Source organism: Salvia hispanica, chromosome 5 (assembly GCF_029641045.1).
Source record: "Salvia hispanica isolate PSC_SH4W2 chromosome 5, Shi_PSC_v1, whole genome shotgun sequence".
Lineage (NCBI taxonomy): Eukaryota > Viridiplantae > Streptophyta > Magnoliopsida > Lamiales > Lamiaceae > Salvia > Salvia hispanica.
In genome coordinates this window covers 37,893,274-37,910,188 of record NC_142696.1, presented here as the reverse complement: position 1 = coordinate 37,910,188, position 16,915 = coordinate 37,893,274, and the positions used below count along the sequence as shown (strand labels likewise).

Here is a 16,915-nt window from a genome sequence, read left to right as displayed (position 1 = left end):
ATCTCTATTATTTTATAAATTGTTCATTAAAATTTGTATCATTATAACATAGAGTGTATATATTATTGGGTGGAGAGAGTATTCTTTCAAATCATAACTCTAAGAAATTAATTCTAAATATTTGATACAAAAATAATCCAAACATGTCAATAAGCAAAATCTATACATAGTAATTAGGAGTACTATACATGAATAAAAAGAAAATAAATAAAACGACACTTATAATATAAATAAATTAAATGTACTCTATATAGTTATTTTGTATGCATGGACACTGCTTATTAGCTCAGGTAAATTTCGCATAAATTTTATTATACTGTGTTTGAATATTTATCAGTGTTATAAAAAAATAAATAGTACGTAGTACTTTGTTTGAGTGGTGGATCCCATATAAATGACAATATACAATTAATTGTCTTCCATGATATAAGATTGAAATTCATTGTTTGAAAATGACTCTCATTAGTCAAAAAAGAATTCAAGAAATGTATTTTCATCATTTTAACGCTGTAAAAAATTGAAAGGCATACGTTTAAAAATAATAACAACAAACATGTCCTATAATCATTCGTACCCATGTTTCGACAATATACACGAAACACATACATTAAAATCAATTCACGATAGAAAAATCCAAAGACCAAATTAGGATGTTATGGACATCTCAAGAATCTAATAAAGCCAATCAAAAGGCTATAAGAAAAGGACTTTTTGGAGTAGAAAAATTGATGCCCATAATCTGTTTGTTTATGATTGGGGTGGGTGGATTGATTGTAATTGTAGTTAGGATTAGGTCTAATTATTGATTACATTCACATGAAGATTTGAATATCAAGTTGATTGGGAGGCATATATTCGAAATAAATGGCTTTTGTTGCTACTAATCATCATCACGCCTCATAAACTTTGACTACACCAGTAGCTGTTAAATTAACAATTAGAGGATTAATCTCATTCCATTAACTTAATTTTCATAGAATACAGAGTAGAGATCAAACCTTGATCTCTCTACTTTACAAAGATGAAAGTAGAATTGTTTTAGTGAAATCGCCTCTCGGTGTTATTGTGAAATCGGTAGAGAGTGGACAAAGTAGGGATGACAAGATGGGAAGGCCGAAGGAGAAAACTAGCGAAATCCAGCCTATACATTCCCTGAAAAAGCTAGAGCAACAAGATGTGAAATGGCCCACATGTGGTGCGCCTAATTACACTTTTTTTTCATATTTTTGGGACAAAGAATAGACTTCATTTTGCTCATCAAGATCAGAGTTTGAATAATAAAAGATAAATAGGTAAAGAATTCCTGTACAAAATATGGATGACAAAACTACTAATACATGCAACCTACTGTTTGTACATGCCTCCTGCTGCATATATGCCAACGGGAATACAAAGCCCAGAAAAGTAAGGCTTCTCTTCCCCAATCACGCTGTGTTGCCCTCTCCATTCACCGAGAGATGACTGCATCATACCCATCCAGCAACCCAGTGTCAATCAATACGACAACGCACTTGAGATCATTCCACAGCAAGATGAGCACTCGTCTGCATTGCCCTTTACTCTCCTTCGTTGCAATAATCAATCATCAAAATGTAATAGCAGCGGGCTCTTATGCAATCCTCCCTCAAACTTGATGACATAAAGAGAAGAAGAAGGCCAACGGAAAAGAAAGAAAATTTGAAAATACCTCCCAATCCCATTCATCTCTCTCCATGGATGGTCATTAATCAGAAAAATCAGCCACATTAAGAAACCTTTTCCTGCTCCCGGGCCAGATGGTCCTCCTCGATTCTTTGCAGTATCTCTTCATAGACCTTAAGAGAGTTGCCAGTGAACCTCTCCATTGCCTCAAGTACATGCTGCAGACTTGCCTGCAGACTCCCTCCTTTAGTAGTCTCGCTTTGATATACGGCATGTCCAGCTAGTGGCATACCGTTGTCATCTGCGGACATTACCACCATCCTTTTTTCTAAAGCCTGAATCTCCTTTTGTATCTTCTGATCCTCTTTATCGAGGCTCTTAACCTTCCTATCGTCCTTGTTCGCCAACATCCTCTGACGCATTTCTGCCTTATCCTGGTCCCATAGGTGAAGGACTGTCGAGGCAAAGTCTCGCATGGAACCAATCACTTCTGTTTCAGAAATTCTTTCCAAAGACTGCCACCATTGATTGCAGACCACGAACACTGGAGGGGCGCCAATCCTACCGGGAGAGAATGGGACTACCCCATCAGCCGTTTCTTCAGGAACATAGAGGAGACACTTCATAAGCCAGTTATTCAATGCTCGGACAAAACCCTTTTGTGCAGTTACCCAATAAGAGAACCTTAGAGTCCAATTAATTACGTCATGTTGAAGCTGTTTAGTGGCTTCAAAATGAGTATCACTAAAGTGCTTTCGAAATGCAATGGCATCTAATCGCTTGGCTTCTCCAATTGCTTGACATTGACTATGATGACACTCGAGCATCGACTTCCACATTCTAGTCAACCTGTAAAATTTAGACAAAACGCCATCAAGATGATAATATTTTAAGATGATATTCAACGTAAATTTTTAGGAAAAAGGTCATGAATCAATAATAGCAGGGATGAATGATGATGTGAACCCCAGCCAGACGCTCACCAGAGCAAGTAACAAAAGTTCGCAAAATTAAAGAGGTGGAAATTCTCAGATAACTATAATCATCAAGCTCCCAATACAAATTTAGAATCAACAAAAAAACAATCATAGAATTATAATGATGCAGAACCACAGTGCAACAAGATAAGGATAAGCTCTTTACAAAGAACATATTAACATTGACATACCCTTGAATGAATTCATTTAGCTGTGGCCACAATTCCTCATCCCTCACGGTATTTATCTTCACTGAGATCTTATCAACGACCTGAATTGCAATCCTGATTTTTGTGGATAGATCTCTAACCAACTTCCTCGTCACATCAATTTTGTGAGTCTCGGCACCTTTTTCATCCAAACGCTTCAGTTTTTTAGATTTCTGCTCATGAAGAAGCCTCATTCTTTCCTCAACCTGGAAATGAATATACAGATCTATAAGAGGGAGACCTTATCATTAATATCAATTTCGTCAAACTGATAAGTCGCGATTGCTTTGATTAAAATGGGTCATAACTACAAAGAAACTGGTTTTCTTCGAATAAAAAAAAAGGTCTCGATCAAATGAATTAAGCTAGAAAATCCACATCTTCAGTTGCACAATAAATACAGTAAAATAAGAAGAAAATAACAGCAGGGAGCTAGATATATACAGACCCAAATCCATATAAATTCTTCTTGCTCTGAAGTTCCATCAAGTAGCAAATACTAAACCAAACTATATAGGTGGAACTTCTATGTTACTAGGTAAGGGCAGAAAAAAAACATACAAAATCAGATCAATAATAATTGGAGAGTTATAATGCTATGCTATTTGCAATAAGGGTCATGATCCCTATTGCCTAACAGAAAATATGGATGTGGAATTAAATGTATACAAAGGACCATCTAATTCCTTGAATGCATTCTTGGAAAATGTGCAGGGGACCACACTCCACAAACCACCAATCAGCAACCATGCATAATATAGCAACCACAATTGCTCCAATAGGACTAAAAAGAAGAAATAATAGCTGGGGAAATTAAGGAAAATAATGCAGCACACTGTGATTACCTTAACTTCTTCATACAGTTTTTTCTCCCAAAGATAGAGCTTATGTAAAGTAGAAGAAAGGTTTTTGGACCGAAGCTCCAGTTCTTGATTGATCTCCAAAAGAGCAGGATCGGCACTATCAGAGCTTTGCGACGTCGAAGGTTGCGAAGAAACCATTGGCAGATGCAGTATCTTGGAAGAGACTGGACACACCATACAAAATCAAAATCAAAATCAATATCAAAATCAAAATTCCGTTCAGAGGAAGCATATACAGCTAGATAATTTGACCAAGAAAAGCAGGAAATGGGGAAAAACTAACTACTTCATAAATGCTTTCTTCTAACAAAGTACAGAGCAGCAGCATTCAGAAACAAATCGAGAAACCAATCACACACAAAAAAAGATCAGATTTTTACCATGATTGCCACCATGTTTCCGCTTATACGGAAGCTTCCCAACTTCAAGAAATTTTGCTAGCTCATTCCCAGATTCCGAAGCCCGCTCAAACTGGGCTTGGATCTCCTTCAAAACTTCCGAATCCCCTTTGAATCCACGCGGCTTAAACCCAGCAGCATTGCCCCGATCTTTCGCCCTCTCTTCGGCATCAACAACCTTCTTATCCACCATATGCACCTCATACTCGACCGCATCACTCTCCATACCAACACTAGGCCTCGCTCTGTAATGCAATTCCGCTTCATTCACACCTCTTCCTTCTTCCTCCGATGCCCCTGGCTTGGAGTAACTGCTCCTCCCGCTATCCGCATATTTCTGATCGCCGTGAACTTCTTTCACAACCTCATCTTCCTCATCTTCCAAATCCGGAATCCCCTCCTCTTCCCTCACCTCCCTCGAGTCGCGGCTGGGAGTGTAAGGCGGATAAAACTTGTCATAGCTCTCAAAAGGGTTCAAGAAATCCCAAGCAGATGAGCTCGGCGGTGAAGGGGGCGCCGGGGGCGCTTTAGAAGTCGAAGCCACCGACTGCTGCGACGAATATCCGCCGCCTCCGTAGGGCGCCGGCGGCGAAGAACCGTCAAAATAACCACCTCCGCCGCCGTAATTGGAATAGCCATTATTGTAATTATACATAGGATAAGCAGTGTTTGCGTTCTGATTGATGGAATAACTAGGATTGGGATAGTATGAGGAAGAAGATTCACCCATATACATAGTTTCCGGATTCATCGGCCGCTGCGTGTACACCACAGACGGCGCCGTATGCTTCTTCATGTAATTCACATTCATAAAGCCGCCGCCGCCGTTGGGGATATTCAGATTGAGATTCTCATAGCCCGGGAAATAGCCTCTGCTGCCGTAGGGGAGCTGCTGGTGCGGCGGCGAGATGACGTCATGGTGATGATGCAGCGAGTCCAGGTCGGAGCCTCCGCCGCCGTCGTCGTCTTCGTCCTCCGAATCGTCGGAATGGAAGTGGAGATGGGAGCCGGAGTCGGAGCGGGAAGGGAGGTGGTGGTGAATTTTATCCGGCGGCGAGGCGGAGGGAGAATCCCCCTTTCTGTGCGCCGGGAGGTTGAGAACGGGCGAGGGCGGGGAGTGGAAGGAGGCGTCGGGATCCTGGCTGAAGAAGCGGTCGAGAGAGCCGCCGACCTCCTTGAGGGAGTGGAGATAGGCCATGTGAGCCTCGGCGAAGGCGAAACGCTGCCGTACGGCTTCGTCGAGGAAGGTGCAGCGCTCCCGGCATAGAAGCACCGCGGGAGAATCGTCGGGCTTGGAGGTGGCGCAGCCCATGGATTTGGGAGTAAAAAAAAGGAGAAATTGGAGGTAAAACCAGGTGATTTTGATTAAAGCATAGGGAGAAATTTAGGGTTGGGGGAAAAGGGGAAAGGGAAGGAATCTTTTCTTCATTAGCTTAATAATTTAATTTCTTTCTTGGTTTTGCCAGCAGAGAGATTGTCGTCGGATAGCGGCAGAGTAGAGAGAGAGAGAGAAAGAGAAGGAGGTGAAGAAAGAGAGAGAGACTGTGAAGAAGAGGATGAACGTCGGTGTGTAAAGAATAAAGATAGTGTCAAAGTTATAAGACCACTCTCAATAGTCTCCCTTATTTCTCCCTAACTCCTGCCACATCAGCGCCACATCAGCACCAAAATTTATTTTCAGTTTTTAGCCAACTTTTAGTCAACCTCTGCAATGGTTTCTCCCTTATTTCTCTCTTATTTCTCCCTAACTCAACATTTCATTTTTACATCATCACTAATTTAATTGTTTTATTTTTATATATAATAAGCTAGCTTATTTAATTTATAAGATAAAACAAATAATAGTACACATCAACAAATAAAGTTCGTTGTATTAAACACGGGTACACATTACAACGAAGAAAATAAAAAAAAAAAAAAGTACACGAATGGATAAAAAAAATCAAAAAAAAAATTCAAAGAAAAAAAAATTCAAGGGCGGTGGGCGCGGTTTCTATTTGCCCACAATTCTTCGATGATATCGTGTTGTAGTGCTTGATGGGCCTCCTTCTGGTGTATGTCCATGAACGCCTGGAACCGTTCATGTTCGTTGTGCGGTACACCCTGGCGGGCGGACTCGGTTGAGACACCGTGACTCGATGATGCAACACTTGGGTCGTTGGTGACGTCGAGGACGCCTTCGTGTTCATCTTCGATGATCATGTTATGCATGATGATGCACGCATACATGATATCGGCAATATCCCCCTGGTAGAAAAAGCGCGTCGGGCCCTTTACCAGTGCAAATCGCGATTGGAGCACCCCAAATGCCCTCTCCACATCCTTGCGCGCAGACTCCTGCGCTCGGGCAAAATACCTTCTTCTATCTCCGAGTGGGCATCTGATCGTCTTCAGAAACACGGGCCATTGCGGATAGATGCCGTCAGCCAGGTAGTACCCCATGTTATGCACATTGCCATTGGCCGTGAATTCGATGGAGGAGCCTAACCCGTTGATCCGCTCGTTGAAAAGGGGCGAGGAATTGAGAACATTTAGGTCGTTGTTCGACCCGGCTATACCAAAATAAGCATGCCAAATCCAAAGCCGTTGGTCGGCAACGGCTTCAAGAATGATGGTGGGATGCGTACCTTTGTAGCCGGTAGTGAACTGGCCTCGCCACGCGGTTGGGCAGTTCTTCCACTGCCAGTGCATACAGTCGATGCTGCCGAGCATCCCCGGAAAGCCGTGGGTCCTCCAGTGCCAATCCAGTAGGAACTGGCAGTCAGCTGCGTCCGGCGAGCGAAGGTAGTGCTCCCCAAATATCTCTCGCACGCCCTGACAGAAATTCTTCAGGCACTCGTTGCCAGTCGTCTCGCCGCATTGCAGATACTCATCGAACATGTCGGCGGACCCTCCATATGCCAACTGCCGGATGGCAACAGTGCATTTCTGTAGGGGCGATAGTCCGGGCTTCCCTGCTGCGTCTCGCTGGAGCCGGAACTCGGGGTAACGCGCGGACAACGCATTAACAATGCGCAGGAAGAGGGAGCGGCGCATTCTGAACCGGCGACGAAATACATCTGCCGGATAACGTGGTTCCTCCGCGAAATAATCGGCGAACAGCCGATCGTGCGCACCAGTGTGGTTGCGAGGGATGTATCGGCGCCGCCGGCGGATTGGCCGTTGGGGGGGTGGCTGCTGCATTCGAGCGATCTCGCTTTGTATGCAGCGGGAGATATAGTTGTTGATTGGGTTGTTGGCGAAACCCGCTACATCCCATCCGGTGGGAGCGGGAGGTACCTCTTCTTCGGAAGAAGAATGTGATATTTCCTCGTCGGACTGAGCACGAGACGATGAATCAGAACTCATTTAATAAAGATGGAGAGAAAAAAGATTGAAAATTTGTGTGAATGAAGTTTGTGGGTGATGAATGGAGGAAGAGGATGAAATATTTATAGGGGTGGAATTTAGAATATGACCGTTGAAGGAAAAAAAATATATATATATATGATCATCGCCGGATTATCGCCGAACAGCTCCCCACAGTGGCCGGCGATGATCCGGCGATAGCCCGGCGATAAAACGCCGTTTGGCGTAAAATCGGTAGGAAATTCGCCGAAAAATCGCCGACCTCCTCCCAATGGCCGGCGATAAGTCGGCGATATCCGGCGAAAAATCGCCGGATTATCGCCGTCGCCAATAGGAGTGCTCTAAGGACTATAAATATTTATTTTATTCCAAATATACCAATTTTTACTGCTTCTTCTGTGTCTACTTATTATACACACGACTAATAAACTAAATTTGTCAATAATGAGATAAATATTTTTCAATGATTCTAGTTTAAGTTTTTCGGAGTCGAGATATCTAGAGATTTCTTGAATAAGATTTTCACTATTAATCAGAGCTTTAACACGAGTAATATTTAATAAAATTGTCACATTTCTACATTGAGTTTTTTTTGTCGGAAACGAAATATCTCGCAAGATCTCTCGAATAAAATTTAGCTTTATGGATCATTGACCTAAACTTGGCCGCATAAAAATTAAATTTAATATGCTTTGAATATTTTTTGGAAGACAATAGTAAATTAGTTTATAAAATGATTTTTTAGTCAAATAATCTGTGATTATATTAAAATATTTCTCCACACGTAAACAAATTTAATATTCTTTGAATGTTCCAGAGAACACTCAAAAAATGAATTTTCAGTCAAATAATTTGTGATTATATTAAAATTTGTTTCTTTTTCATTTTTGGAGAAGAATATCAATTTGTAGTGATTAGTGGGCTGTTACTTTACCGAAAAAGATTAGTAGTCATTGGAAATTAAGGGGAAATTGGACGATTTATGAGTTGACTCGTGTAGCCTTCACCGTTGAAACTTTGAATTTAAAAAACATGATTCTCTATTCCCATTTTGGCCTTCACTTTCCTCTTTATTTCCCTTCAAGGACTGATTGCAATTTGATATGATTGTAGTATTTGATTTATCTATTTATGCATTAATAAAAGGCGAGTTTTGGCCTTTTTTTGAAATATTTATATGTTTTGTCCTTATTCTGAAATATTTATAAGTTATGGACCAATTTGAATATTTTAAGTAACTCATGAATATTTATTTAGATATTTTAATCAGCATTTGACTAATTCTTAAAGCACTACAATGACTCATTGGAGGTTACAAATATTTAAATAGAATAATGAGCATTTAACAAATTTTGTAACCTATATTGTCTTGATTTTAAAATTATGATGTTATAATTCCTCTCATTTACTAATTTTGTACCTATAAAAGGCATAGAATTGTGGATGAAATACAATATACACACTAACAAAATATTCTTCATTCTCTCTCAAGCTCTCAACATTTTATTGCACATTTTAGGAACATTGTTTTGCTCGATTTTGGAGCCCCGTCAAGCTTATAGGTGCCTAGCAGGTTTGAGATGTTATATACGTTAGGAGGAAGTCGTTTTCATCTCTGGGGAAAATATGTCAATCCGAGAGCACTAACCGTGATGTAATTTGTCTTGCGGAAAGATGGTTTTTCTTGACTAATTTTCATTGTAATTTCCATTTCATTTATTGTTGTTTTTTTTCCTTTGATTACAAAAGTTAGAGTACCGCGTGTATATGGTTCCAGAATTTTATCCCAATATTTCTTACAGTTCTTAGAAAGAGAAGAATTGTAACATCCTTAACTCAAACATAGATAGTATTTATCTTCATCTTTACACAATTTATTATTTTTAGTAGAGAAATATGAAGGATTGTTTTAAACATATTTTTCAAAAATGTCAACACTTAATGTAGTCTCTTTATCATTGTCCAAATAATTGTGTTTGTCTCAATTCAATTTTAAATATGTTTAAGTTAATGTCTTTAGGTGTAAAATGAATTGAGTATATATTTATTGAATTTTTATTACATAGTAGTATATCTTTCTATTTTAAATCGTATATAATTATATTATTTTTTATTTTAATTAATCGATTAACAATTTAAAATTGTATGACAAAAAAATATTCCGTCGTGCATCGCATGTGGGTTAAGACTAGTTTAAACTAAATTACAAGTAGTACTAAATTTGCTTATAAAACATTGGTTTACTGGCTCGACAATTTAATTAATAGTATGCAATTAATTTGTAGTTCTTTGCCAATATTATTGGTGATTTAATTGCCACGTTATTACATGTATTCGTACAAACTAAACATAAATGCTTTGAGACATGGCATCATCACTATTATTTTATGTTAGTATGTTATTTTAGGTGCTTGTTACCTCACACAACTATATTAAGTTACTTTGCATAATTGTCTCAGAGCATAAAATATTAACGAAATACCTCGTTTGGGAATGTCTCTAACTTAGAGTTTACATAACAATTGAATAACACGAAATGATTATTTGACTCTCGTGTCTCAATCACTATTTTAATGGAGAGGTGCACGATATAATTAAATCAACTTTTGGCAATAATGAAATAATGGAACCTAACTGAAATTAAGATTATTTTATAAAGTTTTAAACATTAATTTATCATATAGTCCTAACTAATTGTCTTTTTTGGTGAGAAGTGGAGGTGACCACCAATCTCAACTCATCTAAAGATGAAATTTTGAGCTGATTTATTTGTCACTATACCAAAAATTTACCGAACATGAATAATTTTTGTATGATGCTCCTTTGTTGATTGCATGAGCCAAAATGCAAAAGGAATGAATAGCTAGGTAGGTAAGAATGAGTGCAAAGGGGTCATGATTCATGAACATTGTATTTAATAATATTTATAATTACATATGTATTGTTAAGAATATTAATATTGAATATTTAATACGAACTTTTATGTGCAAGGATCCCCAGTCAATGCCACCATAAATATGAGTTATAGCGCAATCAATCACATATATATGAACAAAATCTTTAAATACTCTTTAACTTTTTTGTACAAAGAAATCGAAAATAATTAATTATTTTAACGTGCTCTTTGGTGTGTTTTGACATGTCTAGAAGCTATTATAGCTACGTGCAATTTGAATTTATCATGTATTTATAATATAGTCTCGTGTTTACATTTTGGAATCAGAATGTAAAGAGTTTTGAATTATTTGATTAATTTTGACTAATCAGACGCCATAATACAAGGTACAAAAGACCTTGTCAAATTCATACCACTGGTTTATAATTAGATCAAAACATAAATCTTGGTGGGTCAAGACTCAAAATCGATTATGGTCTACATGTTGACCCGTTTTATAAATTTTGATTCGAGAATCAGTCTCACGTAGTAATATTTTTCCACACTTTTTTTTTGTGATAGATACAAACTTAGATATATAAATATAATAAATTAAGATTTGTATGATCTCTATATTTTTAAAAGTGTTAACTATTCAGTAGCACTTCACATACACTATTCATTGACGATTCTATATCACACAGTAATAGATTAACAGTTTGGCTTCTATATTTTAGAAGTACTCCGTACTTCATATTAAGGAGCATTTCACTTACACTATATATTGACGATTCAATATCACGCACTTACTTTTTCTCATAGTATCACTAAACAGTTAGCATCTACAAACTTTACGATACATATTTTTACTTATATTATTATTTTAAAAATATTTCATAATTATTAATTACTATATATTTATATAATCTGATTAAATTCATTCATAAATAATTAAAAAATAGGAATTATATGAAATTTTTAAAATTACTGTGCATAATTAAAGTAAAATTACATAAACATGTCGAGTATCTTTAATGATGCTTGCTCACCGATTAGGAGTTAGGACTCTTGGATTAGTGAATAATGTCGACAACTCTAACAATGAGCAAGCAACCGTCTTTGGAGATTCTCGACATTATTTATTATTTCAAGAGTCCTATTAATTAAATGAATAGAATTTTAGAAAATATAAAACGATTGAAGTATGGAAAGAAGTTGGAAAGAAATTAGAGATCGAATTGAAATTGTGGTATGAATTAAGCGGGGTATAAAGGGGAAATATTTATAGATGTGGACATGATTAAAAAAATTATTTACTGTTAATTCAACAATAAATAGGGAGATAAGGGAGAGATTTCTTTTATAGAGAGTATTAAATTGGTTTTCATAGATTTGTTTGAAAATGAATGACTATGGTGTAGTCTACGCGCACAACATTAGCGTGTGCAACACGCTAAGGAGGGCCACATGGCTTGCAAGCACGAATGTCGTGCTTGTAAGAGCATTTACATGTATATGTGCATTCAATGCTTCTTCAGTTATAACGTGGTCGAATAAAGTGTGTGCACTTAGTATAGTACTTCCTCCCATTCCGTTGCGGATACTCTTACATGTTTATTGGGCCTCATTAGTACTACGTTGTGAGGTGACAATTTTTTGTTGTGATCCAGCCCACCCCTAGGTGTCTCTTAGTGGTACTTTTTTGTTTGTACTATTATAACCAATAATTAATCGAGATTAGAAAAAGAGAAGATATGAGCAAGAATAGGAACTACAGATAATTATGAAAAAACTTTCCAACATACCATAAAAGCGAAAATAAAATAGAAAAGAAAAAAGAAGATTTCTTGAGGTGGTATGATTGGAATCCCACTATGGTTGGCATTGTCCTCTTCAAAAAAGATGGTTTCAATTTTTTTATTTATTTTGGAAATGCTCTGATTTTGAATATTCCCATTCTAACCCCAGTTGTGTCTGCACGTGACAAAAGGATCAAAGTTAAAATAAAGGAGTAAAAGAGTAACTTAATTAAGTAAACAATCAAAATTTTTGTTTTGGTTAGAGAATAAATTGAATTGAATTTTTCTTTTAAGAAACAACCAATCACTTCTGTTATTCATAATTCAACGGTCAATATAAACAATTAAATACTACTTCCTACATGCGCTTTCTAATTTTGGAAACTCTTTTTTTTTATAGAATTTATTCTTCACTAATAATACTTTAATTACTTTTTCTCTCTACCTCTCTTTTCCTTTACTAATTTTGCATTAACTCTGTACCGAACCCAAAGTGCATATTCTTTAGAAGGAGTATGAAATAACTTAGATAAATCTTAATATTCCTAGGCGGAGATTATTAATAAGTGGTTGTCAAATAGTTTTAGAGAAGTTAGCAGCTTTAGCCAACAAGAATTTGTAAAGTTAAAAGTTAAAAATGGAATATAGTTGAATTAATTAATACGACTAAAATACTAGAGTGGTTTTATAGAGGCAAACATAAAAGATGATTTCATATAATTAGATTCTTGTTCTGGTTGGTCTTCTGCAAAGATAAATACCAAAAGCATAACTAAATCTCCATATAATTAAATTCATTTTATATGAAGAATTGGTTTTTGAAAATTGAGTGGTTTGACAGTCATATACTAACATAAATTTTTTAATAATATTAAAAGAAGTATCCTTTTATTACTTTTTTTAGATCTTGTGTTTGGTGCGACGCAGCAACTGGAATGGAATCTCCAAGACTCCAAGTAAAGTTTTAATTACATAAATAAATAAGTCTAGAATATTTAATCAATGAAAAAAAGCGATCACTATTTAGTTCATGGCGGCACAGAGTTTACCACATGCGTTTCTGACAATACCAACATTTTCATCAGTAAAAACAATAGTATTACAAGACAAGTTAACCTTAATAGTGGAATAGAAGTGCAGATTTAAATATCCATTTTGGAATCTTTACAATTCCAATCTACACATGCATCCTACGTTCAAGAAGAATCACACTTTTAATTTATTCAAAAAATGACTAGTGCCTTTATTTTATACATGAGTAATTATAGTATAGTATAGTTTAGTAGTAGTAGTGTATGAATTGGTGATGTGGTACATTTTTAGATAGATAGAAGCCCTTTTTCTCTCCATGATGAGAAGATGGAGAGAATTCAAGTGACATGCACAAGGCAAGTTGGAAGCTGACAGCAGGTGCTTTAGATTTGATTGTGATCCCAATAATTGTAAATTGATGTCACTTCTCTTAAATTCCTCTTCACTCTTTAAGCTACATAAAATATGTAGTAGTAGTATTAGTAGTATCTTCTTCTTCAAACTCATTCCAAATGCTTTAGATCAATGAACTTGGATTAATATATAAAGAATTTAATTAGTCAACTAGACACTTGGATTGGGCTAATTTCTGCCATTCTAAACTTTGGTGGATAAAAAACTAAAAATTAAAATTGGCGGCGCTCATAGGCCAATTTCAAAATTATATTGGATATTTAATAAATATTTTAATTATAGTAAAACTTTATTGTATTACAGTTTTAAATAAGTTGAAGCGGAGAATTTGAAAAAAAAAATGCAATACTAAGATTTTTGAGATTTGTTAAACAAAATATAAGTCGTGAATTGAATTTGTATTTTAATTTCATGTTAAGCTTAGCACAAGATTATTTGATAAAATAGACTTTTTACTTAGTTATTGTTGCTTATCCTCTCACTATTTCGGTCTCATTACATATCTCTCTTAGCTCTCATTACTCCATTACTCATGTCGCAATTGCTTTTGGTGATCCCAACACTAAAATTTAACTTAATTACAACCGTCAATAGTGGTTTGAATCTCCCAGCGTTAAATTCCTAGCTCTACGTACACTGCAATCCGTGCGTGTGTGTGTGTGTGTGTATGCGCTTCTAGTGATGTTCTTTAAATGTGCAACTTAAAAAGTGAGTGGCTGCTGCTCATCTTTTATACAAAAATACCCCTTTTCTACTTCCTCTCCCTCTAAAAGTTGGCAAATGTATCAAATATTGTTGCATCACAAACAGGTTGCGAGGGTCCATTTGACTGTGCCCATGTGATGCATTGTACTATAAATATAAGTACTACTATTAAAAAAGACATGAATAAGTGTTTAGGCTTATGTATTTATTTTTAGAATTTTGGTTAGTGTTTTATCATTTGTTCAAATTTAGCATGTATAATAAGTAATATTAGATCCTTACGTCGATTTTTTTTTTTGTTATAAACTGATGTCATCGTTGACACTTTTATTTATGTTAATATACTTCACTTGCTATTATAAGTAACTAAGTAATTCAAACATAAAGTCATAATATTGCTATAAGTAAGTGTAAATTCCAGTATTAGAAAGTTCATTTTGTTATAAACTGAAGTCACCATTGACACTTTTATTTATGTTAAGATTAAAAATTTTGCTGTAATTGAAAGTGAAAGTACTACACGGTGTGGTTTTTCCAAATCAAAACTCAAAAATTGAACCTCTCTCTACACACATATTGTTAAAATTGCATGTATTCCACGATAAAGATTAGTTTTGTTACTTATATATTGCATATACAACAAGAAAGTTAGTAGAAAAAATTGAGTAAACAATAGCACTATTTATTTAATCGAAATTAAATTAATTGTAGGGAGAGTGATGGGGTGGGAGAATGAAATCACTTTTAAAATTCCAATTGTACTGCACAATTTCCCATCCATGTTTCCCGGGAACAAATCTCCCTTTTGGCTTCCATCCAACATTCCATTTTTTTTAAGTATTTATTTTGTATACTATAGTAATTAAGTCTTTTGTTTCAATACATGCAATTTATATGTGTGTGTGTGTGTTCGTAGATACACTTTAATTATATTAATTCTGGGATTGTGAGTTGTGAGATCTCTTCTCATTTATCTCCTTTTTCTCAGTTTGTTTTATTTGCATGTTATGTGTCACTTTTTCTCAAAAGATAAACATGTGGGGAAGAATACCATACCTTATTTTTTATTTGTGGTTTTCTAGGAATAATCTATGTGTGGATCATTCATTTCTCTACTTTTTTTCCCTATGTATTTGAATTACTACAATTTTCACAAATCAAATTGCAGGAACCAAAATATTAAATACTATTTGGGAGAGATTTATGTGTGTATATATATGCATGGGTGGGTGGGAGCTGGGCCTGGGGAGATCTTGAACACCAGCAAATCTCTGTTGATCAAAAGTTTCACCTTATTTCATGTTTCTCTCTCTCTTGAATTTAGAAATGAAGGTCCACTATACTATGTCCAATTTGCTACAACACCATGAGATGGGTGCACCTTTTCCATCAATTATTTTGTGTTTTTTAAACTCTTTCGCATCTCTGGACCCCACTCTCCAAACTCGTACATGTATATACAATGCCACAGATTTTTTATTGTTAGTACTTCAATTCTAATGATTTATAATGATATAAGAGAATGAATTATTCTCGCCTTTAATTTATCACAACTTCAAATATTTATAATGATATAAGAGAATGAATTATTCTCGCCTTTAATTTATCACAACTTCAAATAGTATACTACAGTACTTGAAACAATACAAGGTAGTATACTACTAATAAAATGCATCAGCATCGGTAACAATCTAGATCGTGTGATACCGATATTTTTGGTATATAGACAATAACTTAGAATTTAAATAAATACTTAACTCATAATGTTCACATCATTTTTTATTTTTTTTTTGATAAATAGCAAATGCTCAAACCACAAGACGGCGAGCTACAAAGAGGCAAGCCCAAAGGCGAGACCACCAACAAAAGCGAACCCCCCTACCTCCCAAAAAAAAGGGATCCAAAACAAGCAAAAACTACCAAACAAAGCAGCCCCAACACGCAGCAAACCACCCATCCTCTCACCAAGCCAAAACCCATAACAAAGGCACAAAAGAAGGAAAAAACAACAAGAGCTCGGAATTTAAAAAAGTCAGCACAACCTACCTCTTCGTGGAGCTCTTGTTCCTGCCCAGCCTCTGACAGCCTTCAAGTCATCCTCTAACAACCCCGCTGCAAAGGGAAAATTCGGGCACCATCCTTTCGCCCAAGTTCCAATGCGCCAAAAGAGTCGCTTCTTCTCGAACTCCCAGTTAGGTTTAAAATCTTGGAATGCCATTTTGTTTCTAATATCCCAAATTGTCCACGCGACAACATAAAACTTGGCGGTCCACAAACGCTTATCAAATCTGTTGAACGGAGCACCCACCCAAGAAAGCAGACATGTCTTTGGATCTTTGGGAAGACAAAAAGATAAATCCCAACATTTGCAATAGTGATACCAGAGATTGCTCGATGATTTGCAGCAAAAAAACAAGTGTTCAACAGTTTCAGTCTCTTCTTTGCACAAAATGCATCGATCATCCTCAATTCTAGCTGCTCCCAGGCTGAAAAATCTCTCTTTAGTGTTGATTTTTCCTTGAAGAAGAAACCAAACTTGAAGGTGTGCTCTTGGAGGAGCAATATTTTCCATGCGAGCCTCCCTTGAGCTTGTGGTGAGCTCTCGTCCTCCATGATCTTGGTAACCTGCAGACAAAGTCAGACACCGAGAAGGA

At 36.3% G+C, this 16,915-nt stretch overlaps 1 protein-coding gene across 1 annotated transcript; it reads right to left on the bottom strand.

Moving 5' to 3' along the window:
• Positions 1-1,248: 1,248 nt before the first annotated feature.
• Positions 1,249-5,649, bottom strand: LOC125187969 (DNA-directed RNA polymerase subunit beta, putative (DUF630 and DUF632)). The gene is made up of 4 exons (XM_048084668.2): positions 4,071-5,649; positions 3,673-3,854; positions 2,810-3,033; positions 1,249-2,490 (listed from the first exon to the last, which is right to left on the bottom strand). The coding sequence occupies exons 1-4, from the start codon at positions 5,398-5,400 to the stop codon at positions 1,746-1,748; spliced, it is 2,481 nt and encodes an 826-aa protein (XP_047940625.1). The 5' UTR covers positions 5,401-5,649; the 3' UTR covers positions 1,249-1,745.
• Positions 5,650-16,915: the final 11,266 nt, after the last annotated feature.

Bases quoted from the DNA above. Each gene is read 5' to 3' on its own strand.
- LOC125187969 (XM_048084668.2), bottom strand. From the start codon at position 5,400: ATGGGCTGCGCCACCTCCAAGCCCGACGATTCTCCCGCGGTGCTTCTA. The intron at 3,855-4,070 runs GTAAAAATCTGA...TGGTGTGTCCAG, and splicing joins GAAACATGGTGGCAATCATG to TCTCTTCCAAGATACTGCAT. The intron at 2,491-2,809 runs GTATGTCAATGT...TAAATTTTACAG, and splicing joins CTAAATGAATTCATTCAAGG to GTTGACTAGAATGTGGAAGT.